At 46.0% G+C, this 25,911-nt stretch overlaps 3 protein-coding genes across 3 annotated transcripts in view; 2 read left to right on the plus strand and 1 right to left on the minus strand.

Moving 5' to 3' along the window:
• The first annotated feature begins 132 nt into the window (after positions 1–132).
• On the plus strand, positions 133–2,965 carry LOC128721907 (succinate--CoA ligase [ADP/GDP-forming] subunit alpha, mitochondrial). Its single transcript, XM_053815709.1, has 4 exons — positions 133–254; positions 644–1,089; positions 1,553–1,837; positions 1,904–2,965. Exons 1-4 carry the CDS (start codon positions 215–217, stop codon positions 2,117–2,119), a joined length of 987 nt encoding a protein of 328 aa, XP_053671684.1. The 5' UTR covers positions 133–214; the 3' UTR covers positions 2,120–2,965.
• Positions 2,966–3,512: 547 nt separating this feature from the next.
• LOC128721824 (myophilin) lies at positions 3,513–18,023 on the plus strand. The gene is made up of 2 exons (XM_053815619.1): positions 3,513–3,775; positions 16,238–18,023. Exons 1-2 carry the CDS (start codon positions 3,722–3,724, stop codon positions 16,748–16,750), a joined length of 567 nt encoding a protein of 188 aa, XP_053671594.1. The 5' UTR covers positions 3,513–3,721; the 3' UTR covers positions 16,751–18,023.
• A 5,246-nt stretch (positions 18,024–23,269) lies between these two features.
• LOC128721298 (protein split ends) overlaps positions 23,270–25,911 on the minus strand; it is a 33,897-nt gene continuing 31,255 nt past the window's right edge. The window contains exons 11-12 of the mRNA XM_053815037.1: positions 25,243–25,892; positions 23,270–23,963 (exon numbers count right to left, since the gene is read on the minus strand). Coding sequence (XP_053671012.1) covers positions 23,270–23,963; positions 25,243–25,892 — 1,344 coding nt within the window. The remainder of the gene's footprint in view (positions 23,964–25,242; positions 25,893–25,911) is intronic.

Genomic DNA, 25,911 nt, shown 5'->3' on the forward strand with positions numbered 1-25,911 from the left:
TTAACAATATAGTTAATTACATGAGTAAATTTTGGAGAAATATACTGGCAACACTTATGGCTGTCAGCGAGTTGTCAAATTGCGTTCCGCGAAGATAGATTGTCTCTTTCGTTCCTGTCGCCCTTCGCTGATCGAATAATTCCGACGGTTCCGATTAAAACACGATTTGCTCCTCGAATTCTCGATTTTCTAGCCGCAATTTCTGGATCGAGGAATGGCTGCCGCAAGTGCACGACTTCTATCGCGAGTTAAAGGTAAGGTTAAGAAATTCTCAATCCATTTCAAGGCCACACGGAATGGCACAATAAGGAAAACAATTGGCAAAATTACATAATCCTAAATAATAGAAGGCTCTGCTTGAATATCGAAGCACTACACCGCTGTGTGGTTTACAAGCAGGTTTCCTGCATCCATTACCATCGTTGACCGGTTATAGATACAACGTGCACCGTTTGCAACACGATAAGGTCCAGTGATTGAAAGGTGTTTTGTTGTTTGGCTATGCCTGAGCCGTTCGATCTAAACAGTTTGCTTGGCTCGGTGATCTGGAATGAAAGACTGGCGCGACCTTTAGCACGATGACGTATCGTCAATGATCACGCAGTGGTACACTTTAATCTTTTTGTTTTTGTTGTTGTTTTAGATGGGTTCACGACAAGCGTCCGATTTGCGAGCTACGAATCGACACGGAAGAACCTGAAACTTAATTCAAACTCGAAAGTTATCTGCCAAGGTTTCACCGGCAAGCAGGGCACCTTCCACTCGCAGCAGGCCATCGAATATGGCACCAAGCTGGTGGGAGGAGTGTCTCCCGGCAAGGGTGGCCGCACGCACTTGGACCAGCCCGTGTTCAACACCGTAGCCGAAGCGAAGAAAGCAACCGGAGCGGAAGCCACCGTTATCTACGTGCCACCTCCGGGCGCAGCAAAAGCCATCATGGAGGCGATCGAAGCGGAGATGCCGCTGATCGTCTGCATTACCGAAGGTGTTCCGCAGCACGACATGGTGAAGGTGAAGCATGCCCTGCTGGCTCAGGATAAGTCGCGACTCGTCGGGCCCAACTGTCCCGGAATCATTGCCCCCGAGCAAGTAAGTATATTGTGACGGAAACGATCAAAATTGGAGCACGTACTGTGTGTGCGTTGCGATGTTTATGTGAGTGATTCGTTTTCCAACCCACGGACGCATTATCTTCACGAGCCAAAGTTCAATACACATCAAAGAGTTGACCTCTTGTCGAACGGCGATAAGAAGCCGTTCGAAACTGGACGTGGGCTTCGAATTAGTGCATGTAAATACAATCCGGTTGATAAACCCGTCGATTCCCGATGAAACGCATTTCCTTGTTTTTAACGATTTTTACATCGCGTAGATGCTTCGGTACTATTTGAATGCCATATGGAACCCGGTGTACAAATTGTCTAAACTGTCGCGTTTAAAAATAGAATAATGCTAAACGCGTTGGCACGAACTGATGCGGCAACAGACGCTGCTGTGACGGTCGATTACGTATAACACTAATGAACTTTCGATCGTTTTCGCTTTTTTGCAGTGCAAAATCGGTATTATGCCGGGACATATCCACAAACGTGGCAAGATCGGCGTCGTATCGCGTTCCGGAACGCTGACTTATGAAGCTGTCCATCAGACCACCGAAGTTGGACTGGGCCAGACGCTGTGCGTCGGAATTGGCGGTGATCCGTTCAACGGAACCGACTTCATCGATTGCTTGGAGGTATTCTTGAAGGATCCCGATACGAAGGGCATCATTCTGATTGGTGAGATCGGTGGTGTCGCCGAGGAGAATGCGGCCGATTATCTCATGCAGTACAACCAGGTAAGCTCTCTTTTAGAATCGTCTGTAGAAGATTTTTTGCCTAATAGTAGCGCAATCTATTTTCAGGGCATCAAAGCAAAACCAGTGGTGTCGTTCATTGCTGGACTGTCAGCTCCGCCTGGTCGTCGCATGGGTCACGCTGGTGCCATTATCTCTGGTGGAAAGGGTGGTGCTCAGGACAAAATCAACGCTCTCGAAAAGGCCGGTGTGATTGTCACGAGAAGCCCAGCTCAAATGGGCAAGGAACTGTTCAAAGAAATGAAGAGATTGGAATTGGTTTAACTGATTCCCCCAAACAGACCCGGCGCCAAAACCCAAGCACATCTCACAGGCATTGAAGTACTGCGCCATGAACAAAACAGTAAAAAAAACGCGAGCGCTCGGGATAAATAGATAGTTGTTTAACGAAGCCAATCCTTTAAAAAATGCCATTGTTTTGCATATTGCACTCAACAAACACTTCCATCGATGTCTCATAGTTGTGGGAAAAAACGCGGCTCATATCCGCATGTCATTTGGCGAATCGGGTTTTACCACGATTGGAAACGTTACCACCATCAAAGGGAGGCAAAATACTAGCCAATTCAGTGACGGTACAGCGCATAGATACGATCGCGTCTGAAACAAAAGTTGGAAGCATTAATAATTTATTTATATCCAAACCACAGCAACCGAGTGTGATGTGTTTCCTTTTTCGAAAAATTTTGTGTCCGGGTATGGCATACTTGCTTTGGTTCAACTTCTTTCGCTAATTTCTACGCCGCTAGTGCGCATATGTATGTAGTACCCAATGCACCCATGTACTTTATCCGTGCGCTTTACGAGTAGCACAGCACCACCTGTCTCTGCACTGCCCACGATCAACCGCGATCATTGGGTTTCCTGAATGTTAGAAGCTTTTGTGGTTTGCACCATATTTTTACCAGAAACGTGTATGCACTCATTGTGGCGATATTCGCGAAAGACTATTAGATAACATTATCTCATACAACAAAAAATTACAGGACGATATATAACACCTGATCACCTGGTCATGCTGTTAAGGTGCAATCGAACATGAAATAAACGTTAAAGTACGGTGATACGATTATTGTTATTAACCATTAAAATCAGTGGTTTCGAATAGTTTTGGATTTGGTTTACTTTTATTTTTGATCTGATTGTCACACGAGCGAATGTGTAAACACGTTTTCATCTGTGTTTCAAACCATATATACCATTTTTTAGAGGTGAGCTGTGAATGCACCTGTACTCAGCAGTAGAGAAGGTGATTTGTAATTGCATGGAGCTTAAACTTCAGGAAATATATGCCGGTTGCATAGTTAATAGGTGCTTTTTCCAACTCACTCCTGGCTAACTTGCATAATCAATTAGATGAGCTGGATTTCAAAAAAAGTGTTTTCGTGGCATAGCTCTTAATAGAATCAGTAACGGCTCAGCTGGTTGGTGAACTCCATGTGGTTCATCTGTTGACATTTGTACGGGGTCGTTTCAAAGCACACTTGAACACTCGACGAGCGGCTATAAACGGGGCTGGATTCCAGCCATACCCGCCGTTACAAACCGGTTCCTTTCCGCCGGACCGCCTCGTCGCTCCAGAACCATGCTGCTTTCCAGCGGTGGGTTGGCCAATGTTTGTGTTTTGCGTTCCGTGTCAATTTTTCGAGTACCGTGATCGCGTCAAGACGTCCGCCGCTAGGTCTGCCCATTCACTTTCGTTGCCTTTCCAACCCAAGCATTTTCGCGTGTGTTCCGTTGCTACTGCTTACTTGACCTTTTTTCATCGCAATTCGCGCCACTATCTACGTACGATTGTACTGAACGCCAAAACAGCTGGTTTAAAAACATCCATCTGTGAGCCGAAATAGCAGTACAGTAAGCAACATGTCGACCCATCGTGCACCGAAATCCGGATTCGCCGCCGAAGCCCAGCGAAAGGTGAGTTTCAGTTGTCTCGTCTTGTCGTTGCCTATCATTCGCCCTGGCCAAGAATGCGTGGGAGCCGTTGCATCCGTGCTTTCTCTCGAGCGAGACGAACGACCCGCAGGAATTTGGTTTGGTCCATCTGCATTTCTCCGGGCCAGCTTGCGACCCACTCAAACGAACAGTTTTGGGTTCCCCACACGCGCGATACACCCGTCTCATTTTATATTGGTCTCCGTCCCCATTGGTGTCCGGGTGGACACGAAAGAGACCAACAAAATCCCAAGACAACCGGGAATGGAATGCCTTCCTGTGGGCACCGGTTCCTTTGGCACCGCACCGTCCACCCAGGTGTGCTCTTTCAACCCGTTTGACTGGAGCCCCAAGGGGCTTTTTTTACGGTGCGGTTGTTCTTTTTGCTGCCTTACTTGACCCGCTTTTTGCTGGAGAAAACGTGCCTCGCTGCGTGCACTTTGGTCGGCTGCCCTCATAGGTTTGGAACGCCAGGCCAAGGCTTTCCTCCCAAAGCAGCCGATGTCACGAGGTGCTTCTGCGGGTCGTGGTACCACATCAGGCATATTAATTATCGTACTTCTCATAATACACCTGTTTTCCTGATCCACGTGTATCTATGGATGATTTCTATAACTTTCAAAACGATATTTTCATGTGAAAAATCACGGCAAAACGTTAGCAATAAGCATCGCCCACAGAAACGGGCGGTTATGGGGGACTTGGGGGTTTGGCGATGACTCAAAAAAGTGCTTGCTCATGCGAAGCAATCAATCAAAGAAACTCTGGAGACTTCAGAACCTGCCACTCCTTGGTCGTAAAAGCGGGAAATAAACAGGATCGGCTGGTTTGCTGGACCGCTCCAATAAACAACCTGAACCATAAACTCGATTATGCTCTTTGACACACGTGAGCAAATGTGCACGAAATGAACGCGAGATGTTATCCAGTTTTATGTTACGCGCCATGTGCTTGACCATCGCGCAAAGGAGCATAATTCTTTATTTGGATAGCACATGGTGATGCGTTGTTTGAGTCAGATATAAATGTGTGTCCCCTTCCAGTGACCGTAGCGGCAACTAATGTGTTTTTCATTATGTTGATTAGACGCGTGTTAAACGTGGCCGCCCAATCGTGCCCGCCCGTATTTCGCGTTGCAAATGCAATTAATTCTCAATTAGCGAACCAAAACCATCTGCCGCCAGAGGGCTAAACGCCTTGGGCGCGGGACTCGCCAAAACCCCTCCGACATCACAGCCTACTTTGTGACTTCTGTCCCGCAAATCGTTTTGGTTGCTAGGGAAGCCCACTAGCACCAATTGATTCGCCGCCGGCTCCTTGCAGTTGTGGGTTTTTCTTTTTTTTTCCTTACATTTCGATTTCCTCCTCAACTGCATCGAATTAATGTGTCTTTCCGCAGCCGTTGTCGAAACGATGCACACTTGCTTTCCTTGTTTCGCGCAGCACACGCACACTGCTTCCGATTGCGTTCGCGCCAACGATGGGATTTCTTGTGTGGACGAGAGAGTTTCTGTGGCGAAGGCACAGAACGAATGCTAAAAGCTGCTGTTAGCAGTGAATTTGACCTGACCCCTCGCGGAACGGCGGATACAAATCAGAAATCGGTTGGGGCGCGCCGCAGATTCACATTATCGTATTTGCCGCGCCTTGGTAGAGCAAAGAAGGAATCGGGAAAAAAGACGAGAGAAGCGAAAAGAAGGAATCATATTTTTTTCGTTCGAAGCAAACAACCCCACAGAATGATGTCATTCGCGCACTTGAGCGTCCCAGCTATCGCGTCTCGCGGGTTCCCGCAGGCTTTTTTTTCGCGACTCGCCAAAACCTACCACGTCATGTCCGTTTCCGTGTGTTGGGTTTCGTAGGCTAAAGGGGTTACTTTGCTGCGAGTCGGCAAACACACGGATGTTTAACGTCCTTGTTCCTTTCCGCTCGACCCGGACAGGAACGTTCTGGAAAAGAACACAAAAGCCTGCCGAGAATCACGTAGAAAAAAGCGAGAAAAAACCGGACTGCTCATCCCTTTACCCCGCCAGGTGACGCGCCTACTGCCGGCTTCGTGTCCTACATATAAATTTGGCTCCGTGAGGCAGATGAAATATTCATAATGGTCCTTTTTTATTGCGAAAATATAAATCGACAATATAAAGACCCTGTGGCTCGCGAGGAGCCGGACTTTGCTCCAACAGTATTGGTTTGAGTGTGTGCTCGTGTTGCGATGCGCGTTGCCATGGAGATTACGCGCGGCAAACCCACGTGCGATGCCGTTCTAGCCGGGTGTTTGAAATTTGAATTCAAATTCAAATCCACCAATCCGTCAACCGTCGTGGTGGCGTTTTTATTCTCGCGCGTAAATGAGTCACGAACGCACACGCACTCGTTTGAGCAATAAGAGGACGACATTCCTTATAGTTTGCATAATCTTTCGATTTTTGGAGCCCGGCACCGTTTCCAAGCTGCACTTCAGCTGCCATTCGAGTTTTGGCATAACGTCATAGCGTGATGAATGCTTGGCCACTTCCTCTGATGGATGGTGAGGTGGATTAAGCGTAGGCAAAAGAAAAAAAACCTCGTTCACTCTGCAACAATCCTAGACGGCAAGCTGAGATTATTCCGAGAAGCGTGGGATAATATCTCAAGCGTTGCCATTCAAGGGCAGTAAGCAGTGGACTCGTAATGGGCAAGCGAATGAATGGAAGAAAGTAACACGCTGCTAGATAGAATTTCTGATGACTCTCAGCTAACAAGAGAAAGAGAGAGAGAAAGAGAGAAAAGAATGAAAAAACTGCCTACAATGCTTTCCACTCTAAAAGAGGTGCCTTGACTTCATTTAGTGTCGCCAGTTGCCTTGACATAGCTTTCCTTTGACTTAAACCTCACAGAACACAGCGCCTTATGCAGAATGCACGTGGTCAAGATGGCCGCCAATGGGTTCTGGCTACGGTGCAAAGTGTTGTGCCTTACTGATGGGGTAAGGTGTAGTGCTCTTTGCTTTTCGACAGGGACATGTTGCTATCAGCAAATTGCAAAAAAAAAATAACAAGAGTACCTCCTCACTCACACAACGCGTGATAGAGGCACATTCTGGAGCGAAGGGCTCACTCGAAGAAAAGAATGTTTATTTTGCAAGGCAAGCCAAAGCGGATGGGCCCATTGAGCTGCCAAACAGGTGGCACGCGATAAAAAGGGAAGGTTTATTGTGGAACAAACCTTCCATTCGCCGTGAAAGCTTCTCCGCCGTTGCACGATTATACGGTCACGCAGAATGTGAAAGAGGCGCAGATAGTACACAAGCGTTATAGTTTGATAAACTTTCGAGATAGTGAGAACAATCGCTTTCAGTGTACACCTTGAGCGAGCATCCGAACCATTTCGTGACGTCGCCCAACTCTGCCCATGCTTAAGGAGTGGGTGTCTTTCGTAATGGTTCCGGAAACGACTGATTTGTGCTAATGTACTTTTCGCAGACTTTCCGAGGAATTTGTCTCTCAAACTTTACTTTTCAGCAACATGAAGTGCTCATTACGGCTGCCTTGTCCAGCCTGGTCGTATAATGCACCGGAAACGACCAAACATCGGCAGGCAAGTCTTGGCATGTGTGCATTGAATTTAACTCCAGACGCAAAGGGTATCCAACGGGACAAAGTCGACGACGTTGATTCAGGGTTGTTTCAGCCAACCATCACCCCCAAACAGCCGAAAACAATGAAGTCATGCGTGACGACGCGTCGGTGCCGTTAAGCCACAAAGAATTGGTCCGGAATGTGAGCTCACTTTGTTTGGAGGAAGTTCTTCAGTGGAGACCGCCGTAACCGTCTCTCGAACAGTTTATGGGTTGATAGTTTTATTGGCGCGGAGGGCTGAGCACGATGAGCACGTGCAACATCCGTCCTATTCGGAACTTTCGACGTTCCCGTTACCGGCCCGGTGTGGGAGTTTCAAGATTGTCGGATAAACCCGTCCGTTGTTCGAGTGGCGAAAGGTGTAATGTGACGATACGATGTTATCAGACATTCTGAGCTGGTACGGTGACTTCCTCCTCACATGCATCCATGCATAGTCGCAGGCAAAGTAAACAAGAAGTTACACACAAGAAAGAGCCGATGCTCTATTTTCTAAGACTCTAAGTCCCTATAGCTTGCGGCGAGGCAAGTTGGCCTTTCCTGCCTTTATATGGTAATTATAATATGCACCTCGAGGCGGGCTCTTTTCGGGAAGTCAAACGAGGCAAATCAAGCTTAATCCCAGAGATCGCGAGCACCCGGTTCGCCTCGGTTGATTAAGCGAATGCTGCTCCCAGAAAAGTGGGTCATCCGTGCAAAAGTCGACCTCTTATTCGGTCTACGGTATCTGGAATCGCGCCCAGTGGTTACGCCTGCTAATTTTCGGAACAGGGCTCCCGGTGGCACCCTGGTATTAATTATCCCACTCGGCGTGTGTTTAATTGCTGCGAATGTAAAACACCAAACATTCGACGCCCTGACGAACCTCCATCGAAGGTGGACCAGACGGACTCGGCAATCAGTGGGTTTTTGCTAGCCTTCCCCTTAAATTGGCCGCTGGAAAAACACGCTGAAACTCCGTCGAGTACCGTTGGGGAGGATATGATTAATTGCTCGCACTGACGAGCTGTACGGTGGTTTTGTTACATTCGACGGCACCGTTTGGGAGCAAGATTGGAGATACATTGGGCAGCGCAATCAAATCGCGAAACAGAAGAAAAACTTCAAATGGGTTCGATACCCTTAAACCGATCGTCTTTTCCACCTGGGTGCTTTCTTTCCCAAAGCCTACACCCTAAATCTACCCACCGCAAGGGAATTTGGAACGGCACGGTGATAGCGTTATCATTTATCGATTGACCAGACTGGTGCGTGCCACGTTCCGAAGTCTGAACTTGGATAATACTGGTGTGGTGAAAAATGTTCCCCGTGCCAAACTCGGTGGCGTAAAGAGAGAGGGTGCACAAAGAACTTCGGTCGGTGATGACGTATTTCCTGTGCCGCAGCGTGGAACGGAGAAACGCACCCATTTCGATGTCACATCAATCAGCAGCGGGTTCGTTAAGCAGTGACTTCCTTCCGCGACTCGTTCGGGGTGAGGTTTGTTAGATTACATCGTGTCATTGCGCTCCGCCATCGACGATAGGTTAGGTGTTGACTTCTCTGCAACAGCAGTTCTAGTGCTCGGTGCGATGCTCTCTGTGTGATCGTACCGCAAAATTCGACTATTCTGACAGCTTCGACGAACATCATCGATCTCAATGTAATGTGCTGCGATCGTTCGTGGGACGACGGAGAGACGATCAATCAGTTTGATTATTTTCGATCGACATGTTTTGGACCGAAGTCCGAAGACCGGAGACACACACAAAAATGGCGGTCGGTGTCGAATGCAATGGCCTTGTTGTTGGTGAATGTCTTTCTCCCTGGGGTGTTAAGGTTAGGATCGTTAATTTGTGAGCTCATTCGCCTAACCCACGGTCCTGAGCGTCTGTCATCCTTGTCACTCGGTCAAACCCGGTGTACATGAGTGTCTGTAAATTGTGCTAATACGTTGGCAGGTTTCCCTACGTCTGGCGTCTAGTTCCGACCGTAGATGCTTGTGTCAATATGCACACGGGGAGGCATCGCTGCCCTTCTTTAGTCGGCGATAGAGGAGAGGGTTATGGATTTCATTAGGCCGCTAAATGGACCGTCGAAGAACGAAGGGAGAGTATAAATCGTAGATAAGCGCACGAGAGTCCAGGGCCAGCGCAGTAGTAGCACTTGTGTGGTGTCCCGTTTCAGCAGATAAGCTGGGGACATTACTATTAAATTGTTTTAACTAGCCGGTGCCCAAGCGTACGTGCCTCACAATCGTTCTGCTGGGTATCGACTGAGTGGTTTAGTTGCTTTCAATAACAAACTTCTCCTTTGCGCCAAGTACTCCGAGCGTAATGTGTACTTTTTCGAGTGATGAAGTCATCTGGCGGCTATCAGCTGTGGGGCTAGCTTTGAATGGCAACCAGTATGGGAAACGGCTTGTTTGCACTCATAACAGGAGATAGCTCTAACCGACTCTAATTGAGAGAACGGAGGGTGACCCAGGATGTCATCTCCACGAGGTACGAGTGGTACATGTGTAAGGCAGTGAAAGCATTTTAAAATCCATCCATTTGAAACCTTTTCAGAATCTATACTATCTGTGCGAGTGTGCCCGAAGTAGATTTTTATGTAGTTGACCTATGAATTATCTTCTATCAGTCATCTATTCTCGGGTGTTAGGATAGGAAAACACTTGATTGCTGGTTTCAAAACTAATTTCCAGTCAAAAGCTAGTCAAACCGATGATCATCATCTGGCATCCTAGCTCGAAAATCTAGCCATTTGACGGTGAATACTCCCTACTCCATCAAGTGGCCGCATGAAAGGTATATTACATTGCGACACGTTGTTGACGGTTCCTTGTCTGCTGATGGTGGGATGCACGTGACCACTACGCTACGTGTCCGTTCTATAGTAGGGTGTGAATCATGACCACCGTCATCGTCGATGGATTCTTTGTGGTGTGATGCCATCGCAGCTGATTACTGTTTACCGATCAGCTCAAGCACATCCATTGTCTGTGTTGCTAGGCAACCGAAAGAACGTGATTGCTCGGAAATTATGTTACCATGATCAGCAGCGTGTAGGTCTTAGGTAGAAGAAGTTCATTCTCTGTTGCCGTTGCCAAGATTAATTGATCTGTCCTTTTTCCCAACCCGACCAACGTTGGATGCGTTTTGTGTGTAATTCCCAGCGAGAGGGCTACACAAAGGTCGAGTAAAAAATCACCTAAATCAAATCAAACGCAATGATTTAGCATTCTTTCGTGGCCCAGTCGATTCGCAACACGTCTAGGAGAAACTTTGGCAGTGTCGCTCCATCTTGCCCGAATGGCTAAAAAGCAGGAATATTTTGGAGCTCAGTTGGTCAGTCGGTTTCCTGAAGATTTTCTCCCCACCATCATCCATCATCGTGGCTTGGAATTCACTATGAATTCGTGCGAATGCCGCAGCTATTCGCTGATTGTTGTTGAGCTCCGATAAGTTCTGTCAGATCTATTGACGGATATAATGATCGGTGTTGAGTTAACGCTGGACACGATTCATGCGCTAATAACAACAGTACAACTCGCGTTTTGAACCGCTGTAGTAGAAAAAAGCACCAACCCACTCCAGGGCTGATCATCAACACTGACGGTTTCATTCGTTTGGCTTTGAACCAAGTGAGGGTTTGTAAGCAAATTCAACACTTTTCTCAGGCAGCTGTGAAAACACTTTCCACTAGACCCTCGGTAATGTATCGTTTCTGAACCTAATGATAACATTGCTATGACAGATGCATAGATAGCACATTTATCTGGTACGATACTTTCAGTAAAGTGATTGTTGATAAGCGCCTGTCACCATGTAATTTTGTCTTCAGATCGGTTCATGTAAACAGGACATCATCGTCCGATAATAGGTTGGTAGACATTTTTTTTTTCATTATTTATAAGAGCAATGCACATGTAAAGTCAAAATATGGTCTCACACCATCAGCAGCGTATGTATTGATTTGTCCATAGCTTGTGGCTGAATCCGTGAAAGTAAAACAAGTTATTTGACCTATTTTTGGAGCTGTTGCTCGCGGTAAGAGCCCCCAAGAGTGTCCCTACGGAACAGGGCTTCAAGTTTCGCTGACCGATCCCGCCTCTAGACCGTCCGTCTGTGATCGAGACGACAATGGCGATCTTTTCCCCAAACCAAGCCCCGCGGCTGTCGTTGTTCATTTTGCCTCCCCTTTTCATCTGTTTCGGCGATCGTCTCGTCCATGCCATACACAAATCGACGCTGAGATGACCAGAAAAAGTCGTGATTTAAACCGAAACGGCGAGAATCTGAACGCAAGCAAGGGATGCAGCACACAAAAAGGGAGAGAAAGAGTGACAGGCAATTCGCAATTGTTGCGCGACCAAACCCGCGCAGATTAAGGGTGGAATTTCCTTCGCAGCTCGTAAACCGGTTGGAAGTCGCTGGAACTGGGTCGTTCCTGGCGTGTCCTTTCGGAAGATGGCGCACATTGGGGTTGAGAAAAAACAGCACGTAAATCGCGTTAACTCCTGCAACGTTTAAGCCAGAGATCAGCAGATCTGAGGTGAGCTTTCCGACCAAGAATCAATTCCGAGGGTCAGTTCATTCAACTGCATGGTATTTTCATGCACGTTTGACCATCTCACCAATTGCTGATAGCACCGGCCAAAGAGAGTGCGGCAGCATGTCCAGCGCCTACTTTTACGATTATTTTCACAAATAAATCATTCCTGCCCAATCGATGCAAACATCGCTCGACACACCACTCTTCATGTGCATGCTTCACATGTTCCACTGGATGGGTGATAGCACGATGGCTCTCGCTATCGTTCAATTGTGTGACGACAATCGATGGAAATTGAAATCGATTGTTATTGGGGTGGCAATCGGAAAGACAAAATGGACACAAAAAGCGCATTCTTCCATCAAGCTCGTGAAGTTGGTCACCATGCATTTTGGTGCGTCTTCGAGCTGCACTTCGATCGATCTGCGGATGCGTAGGAAATCGACTATCGCATGAGGATTAAAAATTGGGTTATAAATGCACGCTGAAGTGGGTCCTTTGGCAAGTTATCAACTTGCTTAGGTAATTATCTCCGCAAATAGGTGCGAATTTATGATCGAATGGCGGCTATCGAAAGAAGGGTTTCGAGCTGCGCTAGATCCATCCGATAGCGCTCATATTGTGAGGGATCGGTTTTCAATTGTTTGAACGATTACGTCAGTATCGTAATCGTTTATGGATGCCCATAATCAGCGTTCGTTGGTTAATAGATAATATTTCACTCCACCATTAGCGTGAGTGTGATAGAAACACCATTTGCTCCACGAAGTACTCTCGCACGAACAATGTAACCTGTGAGTATAAAGTCTAAGGCACGAAAGATGATCCACCCGTCGCCAAGCGGGTACTTCATCAAACGATGGTGTTATGTTCGCTGGAGTTTGGTTTAGTTGATGCTTTGGTGTGGTTTTTCTTTGGTTCGTTTGAATCTTCATACACTTGAGTGCACTGCGTTGACAAAGCGCTGGGGAACGAGTTAGTAGAACCGGCTGAACCCCGTCCCGGTATAGCACCGATCACCGGACCTGGGTCGTCGGATTACCAACCAAGCATAATGTCCATATATGATGATGAATCGCGATTCACGAGAGAGCGGGTGGTACAATAACCTTCTCCCAGAACCACCAGGGTAACTCCAACTGCTGACTCGTCACAACGTCGAGTGTTCGGCTTCAAATGCCAAAAACCAACAACCACCCAAAGCTGACCCGGATCGTGGCACTAAAACTCGGTCAAACTCGATACGCGATCGCGCTAGAAACGGACGATGCGGCGCACATTTGCAAGGCGGTTGCCATATTTGAATGCAAAGTTTTCAGCGCCCTCGTGGTGGCGAATGGAGCATAAAAATGGTGGCCCGTTTATGAGGCTGCTGGCCATTTGTGGAGGATCGGGCACCATCTGTTATCCGGTCGCAGTACTGCAGCAGCAGAGTCGTTGTCATTAACGCCATCGTTCGTCGGATTCGGTGAGGGTGATTTGTATATGCTTTCAACAACATTGGACTTTTCGAAGCACGTTGGTGCGAGTCAGCTACCATATCTATCGATAGCAGCTAATAATTTCTCACTCCAGAAAACATTGCTCAACAAAAAATCTCCACAATGACCCAGGACCCGAAATGATTCACAGCTCCTACTCTTTATCGCAAAGGAGGTCACATTCCATCGGCTGCATGTGCGTTTGGAAATTCTTAGCCCATTCGCGTACCACATGTTCGCGTGACGGCAAGTGTAAACGATGAGTAAACGATGTGCGTTTCCTTATCCGATTACGCCACTCATCATTTGTCATGATTTTGGGCCCATTCATCCTCACTCACTTCCGAGAGGTTTGATTCTTCCAGACCGATTAGCCAACGTAGCTCAGGGACCTGCTTGGAAGAAGTAGAATTTCGGCTATTTTTATGAATCACTTCCGCAAGATTTTGATCACCTCGTGATGTGTGTTTCTCAAGAAGTACTCGCGTGTAGGCATCGCGGCAAGGCCCACTATGATGTTCGCAACGTCCCCAAATAGAGTCATTGGCGAAATATTTGAATAGCCCTCGCAACCGGTCGACTCGATGACGAAGTGCACGTCCTTCAACCTGTCAAAAACGCCATTTTCATCGGTGGAGTAGGCCTTGGCCGATGAGTCAAGTAGGGGGAGCTTAGCTGCTTGGGCAACGAGATGGCGCCTCTGCTCGCCATCCAACGTGGCTGTAGCTCTGAGATCCGTTCGATCCGTATGGCCATATTTAGGCAGAGCAAGGAAAGCGTACGAGTCTGCGTTTCTAGACGCATCGATCTATCTCAGCCTAACGAAGTTTAGCGATTCCGGCTACTTGGCTGTAAGGTGTGCCTGATAGTTCGAAGATCTTTCGCTGGCATTTCGGGAAGATTCCGGTTCCCGGGCTCTTGCCAAACCGGCGGGGTGTACGGGTACTTTCGGTTTTATCATCTTTGCCGGTATTACGAGGAACAGGTTTTTTTTTCCGGGCGCGGTGCAACCTACACACCGTGCGATCGCTGTTCGTCAACACAGACACACGCAACCGCTTGGGGCACCAGGGACACGCGGGTTGCTTGTGGAGTCTCGTGCCTGAAACAAGTTGTTTCCATCGTCAGCACCAACATCACCATGTGCAGGGGGCTTTTTTAAATCCAAATATGGAAGAATCTGTGAGCGAAGGTTACAGATCCCCGGGGGTGTGACGTCTGCGATCGTCCGATCGTACTTCTGCTGCCGTAGGCACAACCATAAGGCGCATACGAGAGCGTTTGAGTGCTCCACAGCTCAGGTATGCTTATCTGGTGGGCTATAGCTTCGGGGATTAGGAGGAGCATAGCAAGTAGGATCAAGTTCCCTTTCGGCTGCGATTCCACGCACGTTCGTCGCACGCTTACGTCAACTGGTCGGAAGAATTGCCCGCACTCTTCACTAATACCACCATTAGCATTCCCCATCGAACGGCCTGGAACGTGATCTCTGTGCTCCCGGGAAAGTGAGCAATAAAAGCACACCCTGTCGCCTGGGAGTCATCGCCTTTTTCGGGATGGCAACACGAGAAAAAAAGACCCAGGGAGTCTCAGCTCTAGTCCAAACGCTGGCTGCCCAAAAAAGGGCACGAACAACTGCACACCTCGTTGCTATCGAGCGAAAATCCAGACGGCAGCAGAGAAAGGGAAAAGCTCGCCTAAAACCCAAAGCACTCCGTCCGGCGGCCGAAGTTTGTGCTTAAAAGGCAATACTACATTACCCGGTTCGCAACACTCGAATGGCTCACAATTAATCACCGATCAACGGCGTCACATTTGGTGTCTCCGTTAGGGAAATTGAAAGCTAAAAGGTGGAAAATTTCCCCCTGGCCTCCAGGGCTTGTGGACACTGCTAATTGCTGGAATTAATTACGCGCCACCTGCACCCCTGCTGGTGGAGCTCAAACAACAGACAGATCGCATGTCCGAAGATCGCTGATGTCGATCAAACTCGTGCATCGCTTGAAAAGACAAGCTCCCAATTTGCATGCAGAGCGGCTCTAGTCTTTCGCTACCTTGCGGATTTCGCTCTCGAATTATCCGGGGGGGGCTTTTGTGTGATTAGTGACAATGGCGTAATGGTTTGCATTGTCCTCCGTCCATCGACGATGCACGCGGATTGTGGTTGTGTTGGAAGTTTGTTTGCACATTAAATTTGCTTCCCGGTGTCGAATGACCGACCGACAATCCGCATGCCAATGATGACATCAGTAGGTTCGCTAGTCCATACCCCTCAACAGGAGGTTGATGCACATGCCTGTGTTAGGGACGCATTGCTTGGTGTACTCACGATCACCGATCAACGTTAGTTCCTGATCCGACATACAGATATAGTTCGTCTCGTCGGGTGATGGCTGTTACCTGCCAGTGGCGCCCATTTAATGGCCTGATTCTCCTTGTCAATCAGTCTGATGCAGTTGCAGGTAGCGCCTCGTGCATGCAACAAAAAAGGAAAACTCGAGAGCCCTTCCGGTGGCCGTGGGCGGCTGCGAAGGGAAGGAAAAGGTAAGGGAAGGAAAAGTCGTTACATCTCGTGTAGTCATGGCCTTCCTGCCCGTCGTCCTTGATGACGGTACGCCCCTATGCATGTGCATGTGTGTGTGTGTGTCTCAGATCGATCAAGTACACATGCGTACGCCTTGAGCGTAGCCAGCGGAATGTGTGTGGCGATCAAGCATCATGGGTTCCAGGGTCAAGGTGTACTGGGATGCGCCTAATTTGGTCAGCATAACTGACAACTGATTGTGTCTCTGCTTCGTTCGTTTCAGATTAACTCGAAATACAGCGAGGAGCTGGCGGCCGAGTGCCTGGAATGGATCAAGGAGGTAACTGGTGAGCCGATCAACACGTCCGGCGACATGGACAACTTCTTCGAGGTGCTGAAGGACGGTACCGTGCTGTGTACGCTCGTGAACGCGATCGAGGCTGGTACCGTGAAGAAGATCAATACGAGCAAGATGGCGTTCAAGTGCATGGAGAACATCTCCGCTTTCCTGGAGGCGGCGAAGAAGTTCGGTGTGCCACCGCAGGAAACCTTCCAAAGTGTGGACCTGTGGGAGCGCCAGAACCTCAACTCGGTCGTCATCTGTGTCCAGTCGCTTGGTCGTAAGGCGGGCAAGTACGGCAAGCCCTCGATCGGACCTAAAGAAGCCGACAAGAACGAACGTCAGTTTAGCGATGAGCAGCTGCGAGCAGGCCAGACCGTAATTTCGCTGCAGTACGGCTCCAACAAGGGTGCTACCCAGAGTGGCATCAACTTCGGCAACACCAGACACATGTAAGCCGTGTATGGTCTTCCACTCGACACGCTGGCGGAGTGATGTTGAATCTTCGCGTAAACGCCATGCGTGTTTCCTAGCAACGTAAGAATTCGGCAGCCAGCATGCACACAAACAGCAGTACACACTCAGACAAAATTTCCAACCGAAATCTAGACCGGCATCTTCCCAGGCCCGGCGGCCAAACGACCATCCAACAATCCCCCCATCTGGTTAGCCCCCAAAAACGAAACGATTTTTCAGAAAGTGCATTTTGTTGACGCAGTAGGCGAAGAGATATGTCGAAAAGAGAGAACAATTTTGAAGTGACGTACCTTTTAAATCTTAGCAACGAGGAACCATAGCGCCTTAGCAACGAGAGACTTTTCCTCTTCCCCGTAGATCAGACTAGATAGGTGCAAGTATATTTACTCAGCCGTGCACCTAGCTCTACCTTAACCATACGTATTTTTCAACCAATCAGATCGTAGTCACCGTTAGCATTCCGAGCATTTAGACGGAGGTGTGTTAGGGAAATCTATTCAAAAGTAAGATACGAGTTCACTGTTCACTGTTATACATTCCGTAGCGTGTTAAACTTGACCGACCCCCGTACAGGATTAGCCAATTAGTCATAAGCCTTTCTAGTAGGAAAAGAGGTTCCACGTTGAGTCAGACGAGCTGGAAAATCATTTAAAAAAAAAAGTAAGTATCCCATGCACCGGAAGGACAATCATGTTGCCACAGGATAGCGGAGCCATTCAACGTTATGGACATAACGCCTCCTCTTGGTGCGGTGGCTTATGTATTCGGTATGACCGAAGGGTGCGCCCTTTGTCCTTGTTGTTGTTCCATCTTGACGATGGCATCCAATGATAAAGAACACTGGAATTTAAGGCGGCCAAGTGCATTTTGCTAGCGTAGTCAAAATTAAAACCACCCGTATGCATAGCGCCATTTTACCGATGGCGTTATAGGTAGTAGGAAAAAAGTGCCCATTTTGAACATTGTACCTCCGCGCAAAGCGTTTGGACGAATGGAAAGGAAGATTCACCACAAAATGCTCTAATCGTTCGGAACATGTAGGGCTTTTACTAAGTGCTGCTTATTTTCGCTCGCCTATACCCTTTGGGTGAGTTTTGATACGTATTTCGTTTTTGTGTTTTTTTTTCTGTTTCTGAGAACATAAACACAGCACAGAAAATCGTAAATTATTGACAGTATACACATGTGTATGTTTTGTTTAATGTAATTGTAAAAGGATAAGTTATTGCTTAATAAAACTGAATTAAACAGACGTAAAATATGTTCTATTTCTGCGTTGTAAAAGTCATCAGACTGGTGACATCATGCCTAAGGATGCCAGTGTGGATTGGATAGGCTAGTTCGAATGGATTTTCACCAAGCGCCTAAATTTAGGCAAAACACCAAACATCTTCTAATTTGATAAGTAGCATGCAGTCATCGGAAACGAAGAGAAGCTCGAACGGACAGCTACGTTTTGATAAATAGGATTTTTATTTATTAGTTGCTTTCATATACCTCATGTTGATGTAAAGCATTTATTACAAGCGATTATATGGTGCCTATATCTTCTGACCGGCCGCCTGTTTACTTTTCCCTTCGAACATAGTCAAAATTGTCCATCTCCGTTGAGGGATAATTTCGTAGCATCCCTAGTAATCTGTACTCTTTTTGTAAGTTTCACTTCAGCCGAATCAGCCATCTTATCTTAGGGCATTCCCGGTATCAACGTTAGCCGCAAAGGAGTGCAATTACTTGATTGGTTTGATTACAGGTTTTAGATTGTGATGTGAACACTCCGCGACGTCTTCCTGTCTCTGTCAAGATAGCTGAAAATCCGGAAACCGGACCTCCTTGATGGATGTATAAGTGTGCCGTATGCGCAGATATCAAGCAGCATTGTTAAATATTTCTTTTGCTTTTCTTCTTAAATAGCATTATGGTAACTACCTGGCTGATTGTACATATCCAGCGTTTCAGTAATAGTGTTCAATGAAATCTCTACCCAGCACTCTACAAGAAAAAAAAACAAGAATAAAACCCGAAACAAAACAAACAAAATCTTCTGTTACTATTCTTCTGGTTTTATTGCAAAAAAGAATAAGATAAAGAAAAAAAAACATTATAATTGGAAAACATACAGTTGAATAATTTAATGTTACTCGTGTTCGCTTTTCTTTCTTTCTCCATAGCTCACCCTTTTTCCGCCATGCTGCGTCGGGCAGTCATGGGTTTTCCTACTATAGGTTATATTTTGCTAACTTTTCTTCACGCCTCACTTTGGCTACCGTGTGCCAACGTGCTATCGAGCTTTCTGACTTTTTTACCACAAACTTCTTCCCTGAACAACCAACCACCGCGAGTGGATGGGAAGAGCTCCTATTCATTCCCACACGAACAGACGAACTACGTCAAGAAAATGAAAAAAAATTTCTTCGTGATACATAAATTAACACATTTACTTCGTAGGATTAGTTTAAGCTAGATGTGTGTATCCTTTTTTTGGGTTGTGTGTGTGTGTATGTGTATGTGATAGTGTTTGCTAGTTGTACGTGTGTTAATATTCGTTCGATTAGTTTTAACAGCAACTGCACATTTTCTCCGTTGCCGTCCATTCCCGCCGGAAGCGATCCAGCCTCCACTGTTCGTTTAGCCATAGTTCTTTCGTGAATGTTTGCGTGTGTTTATGCACACAAGGGTACACATGTGTATGTGTGTGTGCGTGTATGTGTGTATGTGTGTTTACAAAGCACTTATCTTCACAATTGTTTTGTTTTATACAGCATAATTTAACAGATTAGAATACTAGGATTATCTCGCTCTCTCTCTCTCTCTTTCTTTCTCTCTAGCGCGCACATTCCACCTTCGTCCGTAGTCGCATTCATTCTATTTATATTCATTGTGGTAGAGCCGCCTGCACTGCGTACGTATCAACTTCCTTCCTTCCTTGTGACCTGTATATATCACCCACGATAGTCGTGTTTTAAGCAAGAACAAAGCAGCGAGTAACAGTATACGTCCACCATTCTTACATCGTTCTGTATTGCACCACATTACCTTCGCCAGCCGATCTCAGTCGCGAGCCACACATGCGCCATTCGAACGATGTTTTCCGCCACCAGTGGGTGGGAAACTGGGACGCACGCGGGTGGTGTGCCAGATTTAATCAGTAATCAGTTATTAATGAATAGTCAATCAAACGGTATAGATAGTTGAACGTGCCCTACGTGTCTCCCTTACGCTACGCATTGACGCCCTTGATCGATTTTCTGCCGCTGGTTAAGCATTGTGTTTACATTTTTCTTTGATTTTCTTTTGATAATCTCAACACTGTTGCGAGTTCCGTTTGCAAGGCTAAACCTCGTCCTATCGCATCCGATAGGAGGATTGCAAACGTCAGCTGATGGCGCACCCGAGTGATTTGTTTTAGCTCGATTAGTTGCGTTTTCTATGATCGAAAGTACATTTGATGCATTTTATGTTTTAATTCTTCAAGAATAGATGCACAGTTTGATTGCAACACTTCATCAGTTTGTTCAAATTAGTCTTGTATCTTGGATTTATTTCTATGGTTCACACATTTGAGTTTCAACTACTTCCTTATCACCTCACAACAATTGCCTATCGCAGGCCCAAGAACGAGGATGCATCCGGATAGAGGCATGGCTTTCTGAAACAGCGAATCGCAACACATTAAAAACAATAGTGCGGTGTCATTTTTTGGGGCAGCCCTAGCAGCCGAAATAGTTACATAAAATATCGACAATGTATCGCCCCCGCTTCACTTATGGATCAGTTTCAAAATAAAGCAAAAAAAATCTTAATTTGAACCCTATGCTGAAGGAATCGGTACCACAAATTGAACCAAACTAAAGTTCGTTCAGCTTCTACCCTACAAACCGTTTTGGGTAAAAACAAATTACACGTATGTATTTGAAATCATTTTGCTTTGCTTTGCTAAGAAAAGTTGTCTATTGCAGAGCTGCATAACATTAACATTAACGAAAATTGTAAGTTTTAGCACTCGAAGTGAGTCACGATTATGAAACATGTGCCTTTCCTGCTCGTGGAACGTTACAGCACCAACCGTAAACAAACTAACTGGACAAAAATATGCGCAATGAACATTCGATTCCATTTCTATCTGGGCTACACAGTGAACATTTAACCAAAGAAACGATGCTCTGGACACACATAATGTTATACGAACATTTTAAAAACACATTCTACTAACAAAACATGTTAAACTAGTTTTGGTACAAGAATCGTGTACCATCACTCATTCAGACAGTAAGAACAGAGACAAGTGTTCACATTTAAATATCAATCCAAACGTACAGATTTGATATAAATACGGGACATAAACATATTCCACCATGGTTCTGTTCAGGGAATCAGCATCACTAATTGGACAAATTGATAGTCCTTCTTTGTTTCCATCGTACAATCCAATCTCGAAGCAGTTGCATAAAGAAAGCCTTCCGAAACGATCCGATATGCTCGTCATACAGCAGAGTGAGCAGATAAAGTGATTCTACTGTGTATCGGTGTTTTTTCCTCTCTATCAGTAGCTGTGCTCTTCAGAGTTGAAGTACATTTTCCATGATCATTACGCAGTGGCCTCGATTGGAATCCATAACATTATTACGGGAATATATAATGGGTTTTGATTAATTCTTCCATCGTCCATTGGATGGGTAGGTGTATGCGCACATGCATTACTTTTCCTATTAGAGCTTTCCCTCCGCCCATCAGCACTTTTTTTGATTTTTGTATTCGTTACCTATCCTACAGCGAAACAGAAAACCTAATGGTAAACCATTTCCCCTTTTCTTGGCGGTCTTTGCGCGACTCTTTCCTTCCCTAGTTAGCTGAGTTATTTTTATATATTAGCTATGTATGACTATCGGTAAAAACGCATAATCCTTGCAACGGTGAACAAACACTATTCCCACATCCGTCCGACAGTTGGCTGTGCAGCGGATGGAGCAGTATTACACTTCGGTATGATCGGCACTGCTGGCCGAGCGTTCGTCGTACTGTGGAAAATTACCGCTTCACTGCTGGCCGTTGGTGCTACGGATTTACGATCTTCGCTGGCCGATCGGAATAGATAAGCCACTCGGGCTGCACCGGCGCACGTTTTCACCTTACTCGTTCACAAGAGCGACAAGTCTGCAAAAGGAGAACAACACAACAGGACGAGAAATGGTGGGGAATGGGAGAGTGAAACAAAAACAGAATTAATATTTTTCATATTCCTCCACATGCACGGTCGCGCACATTTACACACGTACGAAAGGAACTAATCAAACGCGTGCAGTTGACGAAAAACAGGGAAGATAGGTAAGTAAAAACATTCATAAAAGTATGAGAGAAGAAATTTTACATAGCTTAAACTACGCGTAGGAACATTACTTTTGGGCAAGATTTCACTGGATCCTACACTTGCCACAAAGAAAATAAATGCACACATACACCCACGTCATCAAAATGGGTATAGTTTGAAAGTATTGTTTTAAAGGAACTGATGAACAACGCAATTTTTCGTACGAAAAATGATGTTTGGATAGTATAGCGTTCCGGAGTCTTTTTGCTACGCACAGCAGGAGAATAGAATCTCCGAATATCTCCATTAATAAGGTAGGGTCCATTAGAGACAAGGTCAAATTCACACTGCGTCTACTGACCATCATGTGAGAATGAGCGGTGCAAATAACGTAATCGAAATCTAGCCCGTTCCAGTTTCTTCGACCAGCCCATTTCGCCGCGGGCAAGCTGGTACAGATCTCGAATCATCGTAAGGATCTCAGAAGCCCCTTCCGAAGTTATCCGTTCGCCGCAAACCAACCATAAATAAACCCAAAATGGACGACGAATACGAATACCACAACCACCAAGAACTGAAGCCACGAATTAGGACGAAACTTTCGAATCAAAAGCCTCTGGCTGCTATCTTCAATACCACGCCATAGCACGACGAAGCACACAGTTCGTGGTGGCGTTCGTGATTCATTTTGCATAACCCGTTAAGAGTTGTTTAAGGCCGAATCGAGCAGAGCCGAATGGTTTGTGGATATGTAGAAATGAAAAGAAAAGAAAATCAAATGTATATGTACACAAGAAGGATAGAGCATTCACACTCGCTAATCTTTCTAGAATTACGGATACAAAACAAACACTAATATACCGTTCTACGTGTATACTACATTTTCATTTGGCTAATCATACGTGAAAAGTAAAATTGACAAGGAAAACATACATCGAAGACAATGCACTATAAAATTCGGTCATACCGAATTAAAAGATACGCTCTGGTCACAGCTTGCATCAAAACGAATTTCACAAAACGAAACAAAAATGTGTGAAACACAACCGGCCATCACCACAAAGCCACTTTGCAGCCAGCCGCCATACAGTGCATATAGTAAAGTATAGTAAATCTGGGATCAACAAGACAGTGCACACGCTCGAGCTGGAAGTGTTGATACTGCGTGCAAACGACGGCCCGTGTCCTTCCTATTTACCTCGTTTATCTTGACCATCGGATGTAGCCGATACCATCCACGGGGTGTTGTTGGGCGATGTAGTGTTATTGTTGTTAAAAAAGGTACTACTAGTGGAAGTGGTGCTAGTACTATCAAAACCAAGGTCAAAGAGGTCAGCTTCCGGCACGATGTTGCCACTGGGATCTCGATTGCTTCCGTCGCAGCGGGATACAGGAAGGGTGGCGTGCTCGTCACTCGTGAAGAACGGGTTAATACTATTATTGTTGGATAGATTATGCAAATCAAGCGCAAGATGTTGCGTCGTTTCGGCAGATTCAGCCTCAGGCATGCCGAACGGCGTCAGAGGGTTGAAGTTAGCATCACTAATGATTCCTTCACGCAGTTGTATATTCTCGGGTTCGTCGCTAGTCGAAAAACTAGCGAAATCTATTAGCTGATAGGCATTACTGCCTGCACTGTCCCCTGTGACGATGGTCGATTCTGTCGTCACAGTTGAAATGGTGGCAGATGAATCGAACGACGAATGTTGCTGATGATCACCCGCCGTATTGGCTGTGTCAGCAAAGGAAAGAATGGTCTCTGGATCACCACCGTGCAGGAGATGATCACCGGTATTCGAAACTAGCAAATCATTTGATTCCAGCAAAACTGCAGCCTCTGTCGACTCTTTATGAGATTTTGGATGTTCCGAGTCATTCCCGTTTCTGATTCACCGCATGGTCGATTTCAGGGAAGGGTGAGAAAGTGTACAAAAACGAGGTGGTTAATTTAGAATCACTATGAAGGGTTTTTACGTATGCGGGTGTTGGAAGATTACACGGGACTCGAACTAAAGAGCAACTGAACGGTCCATATGAAGCTCTGCACGCACTTTAGAATGCGAAATCTTAGGAAGTCCAAATAACAGATACCCTCTCGCATGCAATTGTAACATTAAATATAAACCTATGGTTTGTAACGAAAAACATCAACAAAACACAAAACTAACAATCTTCTAACGGTAAAGGTGACTTGTATTGTGTGTTTTTTTAATTTTGATGTATATATTGTAATGAAATCACTTTGGACAATTTCCAAATGTAGCAACTCATTTTGTTACGATTTATTTATGGTTCTTTAAAACGCTCGTAGTTAAATTGCACATATGCCATCCATGAGCAGCAACATGAAACGACGAACAAGTATAACAGACAGATCGCTCCTTACTAAACGATCATAGTGTGATTCAACATTGACACAGCAAACAACAAGTTGCATCTAGCAGAAGGAAAATAAAACGTAGGCAGCCTGGCCATAGTACCACTGTACCTCCTCTCGAAGCGGTTGCATTCGTTGGAAGTGAATGTGTACTTCAAATTGTATGAAAGAGCAGCCCCGCGCACAGGATAGCAACGTATACTACATTGAAACAGAGGATGCACAAGGATGTCAGTAGATAGATCAATAGGAAAATTGTGGCAGTAACCCTTATCGCAAGTAAATGTTTTTCTTTTTCCATAACATTACACTCAGATGTCGGAAACTCGCGGAAATCTAAAATAGGAAAGTGATAGATTGTTAAAAAAAGTGCATATTTCGAAAGCGGTATTCATTATTTAACAAGCGGGCGCAAGAGCGTATGTGTACACAATTTTTCATAGAAATAAAAAGAATACAGTCCAAATCCCCAGAACGGCCAAACCTGTTTTTGGAATTCATCGGCTGTTATACGACGGAAAGAAGCGATTCGACAATGCATATAATATCTCAGACAATTGCACCGGCATCCATCGATTGTACAAAATAGTACACGCTAACAAAAATCCACAAACAGCTGTGAATCAATAAACGAGACTTTCCCTTATTTTCCCCCACCAGTACCCAAGATGTAAATGGTTTCCTCCAAGCTAAGCTTCGCATACAGCACGTAACACTTCTGATCCCAAAATGTTCCAAAAAATTAAATCATACTCCTTTTTAACGGCGGCACGCTAGTTTACTTACAACACATTGTCCATGCTGCCGTTCTTGTGTCCGTTGGTTTGGCCCATCAGCGCGTCCTCGATTATCAGGTCCGAGGTGCTGTTGGCTGTAGTGTTTACGGTACTGCCGTTGCTCGTCGCCATCATGACTGACGGTTGTTCCGTTTTGCCGTTCGTCGTCGGTATGATTGATTCTCCGTTCGTACCCTGCTCGTTCGGGGTCAGTTCGACTACAGTCCCATTGCTTGCGCTACCGTTGTTGAGATTGTTGTTGGACACCATGCTGCTACCGGTCGTGCTATCAACCAGCAGCAGATTCTCCTTCTCCGTCACGGACTTCTCAAACTGCTGCATGCTGCTGCCGTTAGTGCTGTTGTTATTGATGTTATTATTAATGTTGGTACTGTTGGCTAATGTTTCACTGCTGCTGCTGCTATTGCTGTTGCTACCGTTGCTGCTACTGTTGTTGTTGTTGCTCAAGGACAGTGATTCCATCGCCTGATCTAGCGACTGGTGTTGCTGCTGCTCTTGTCGAAGTTCCGACGCAATGAACGAATCGGTCATCGATATGGTGGACGCGGACATGGCAGTACCGGTAGGCAGAACGGCCGGTTTGGACGAAAGTACGATCTGGCTCTTAGACATGGCATTTTCCCTGTCGTCGTCATTGTTCTGCAACAGAAAGAGATGA

This window comes from Anopheles nili, chromosome 2 (genome assembly GCF_943737925.1).
Source record: "Anopheles nili chromosome 2, idAnoNiliSN_F5_01, whole genome shotgun sequence".
NCBI lineage: Eukaryota > Metazoa > Arthropoda > Insecta > Diptera > Culicidae > Anopheles > Anopheles nili.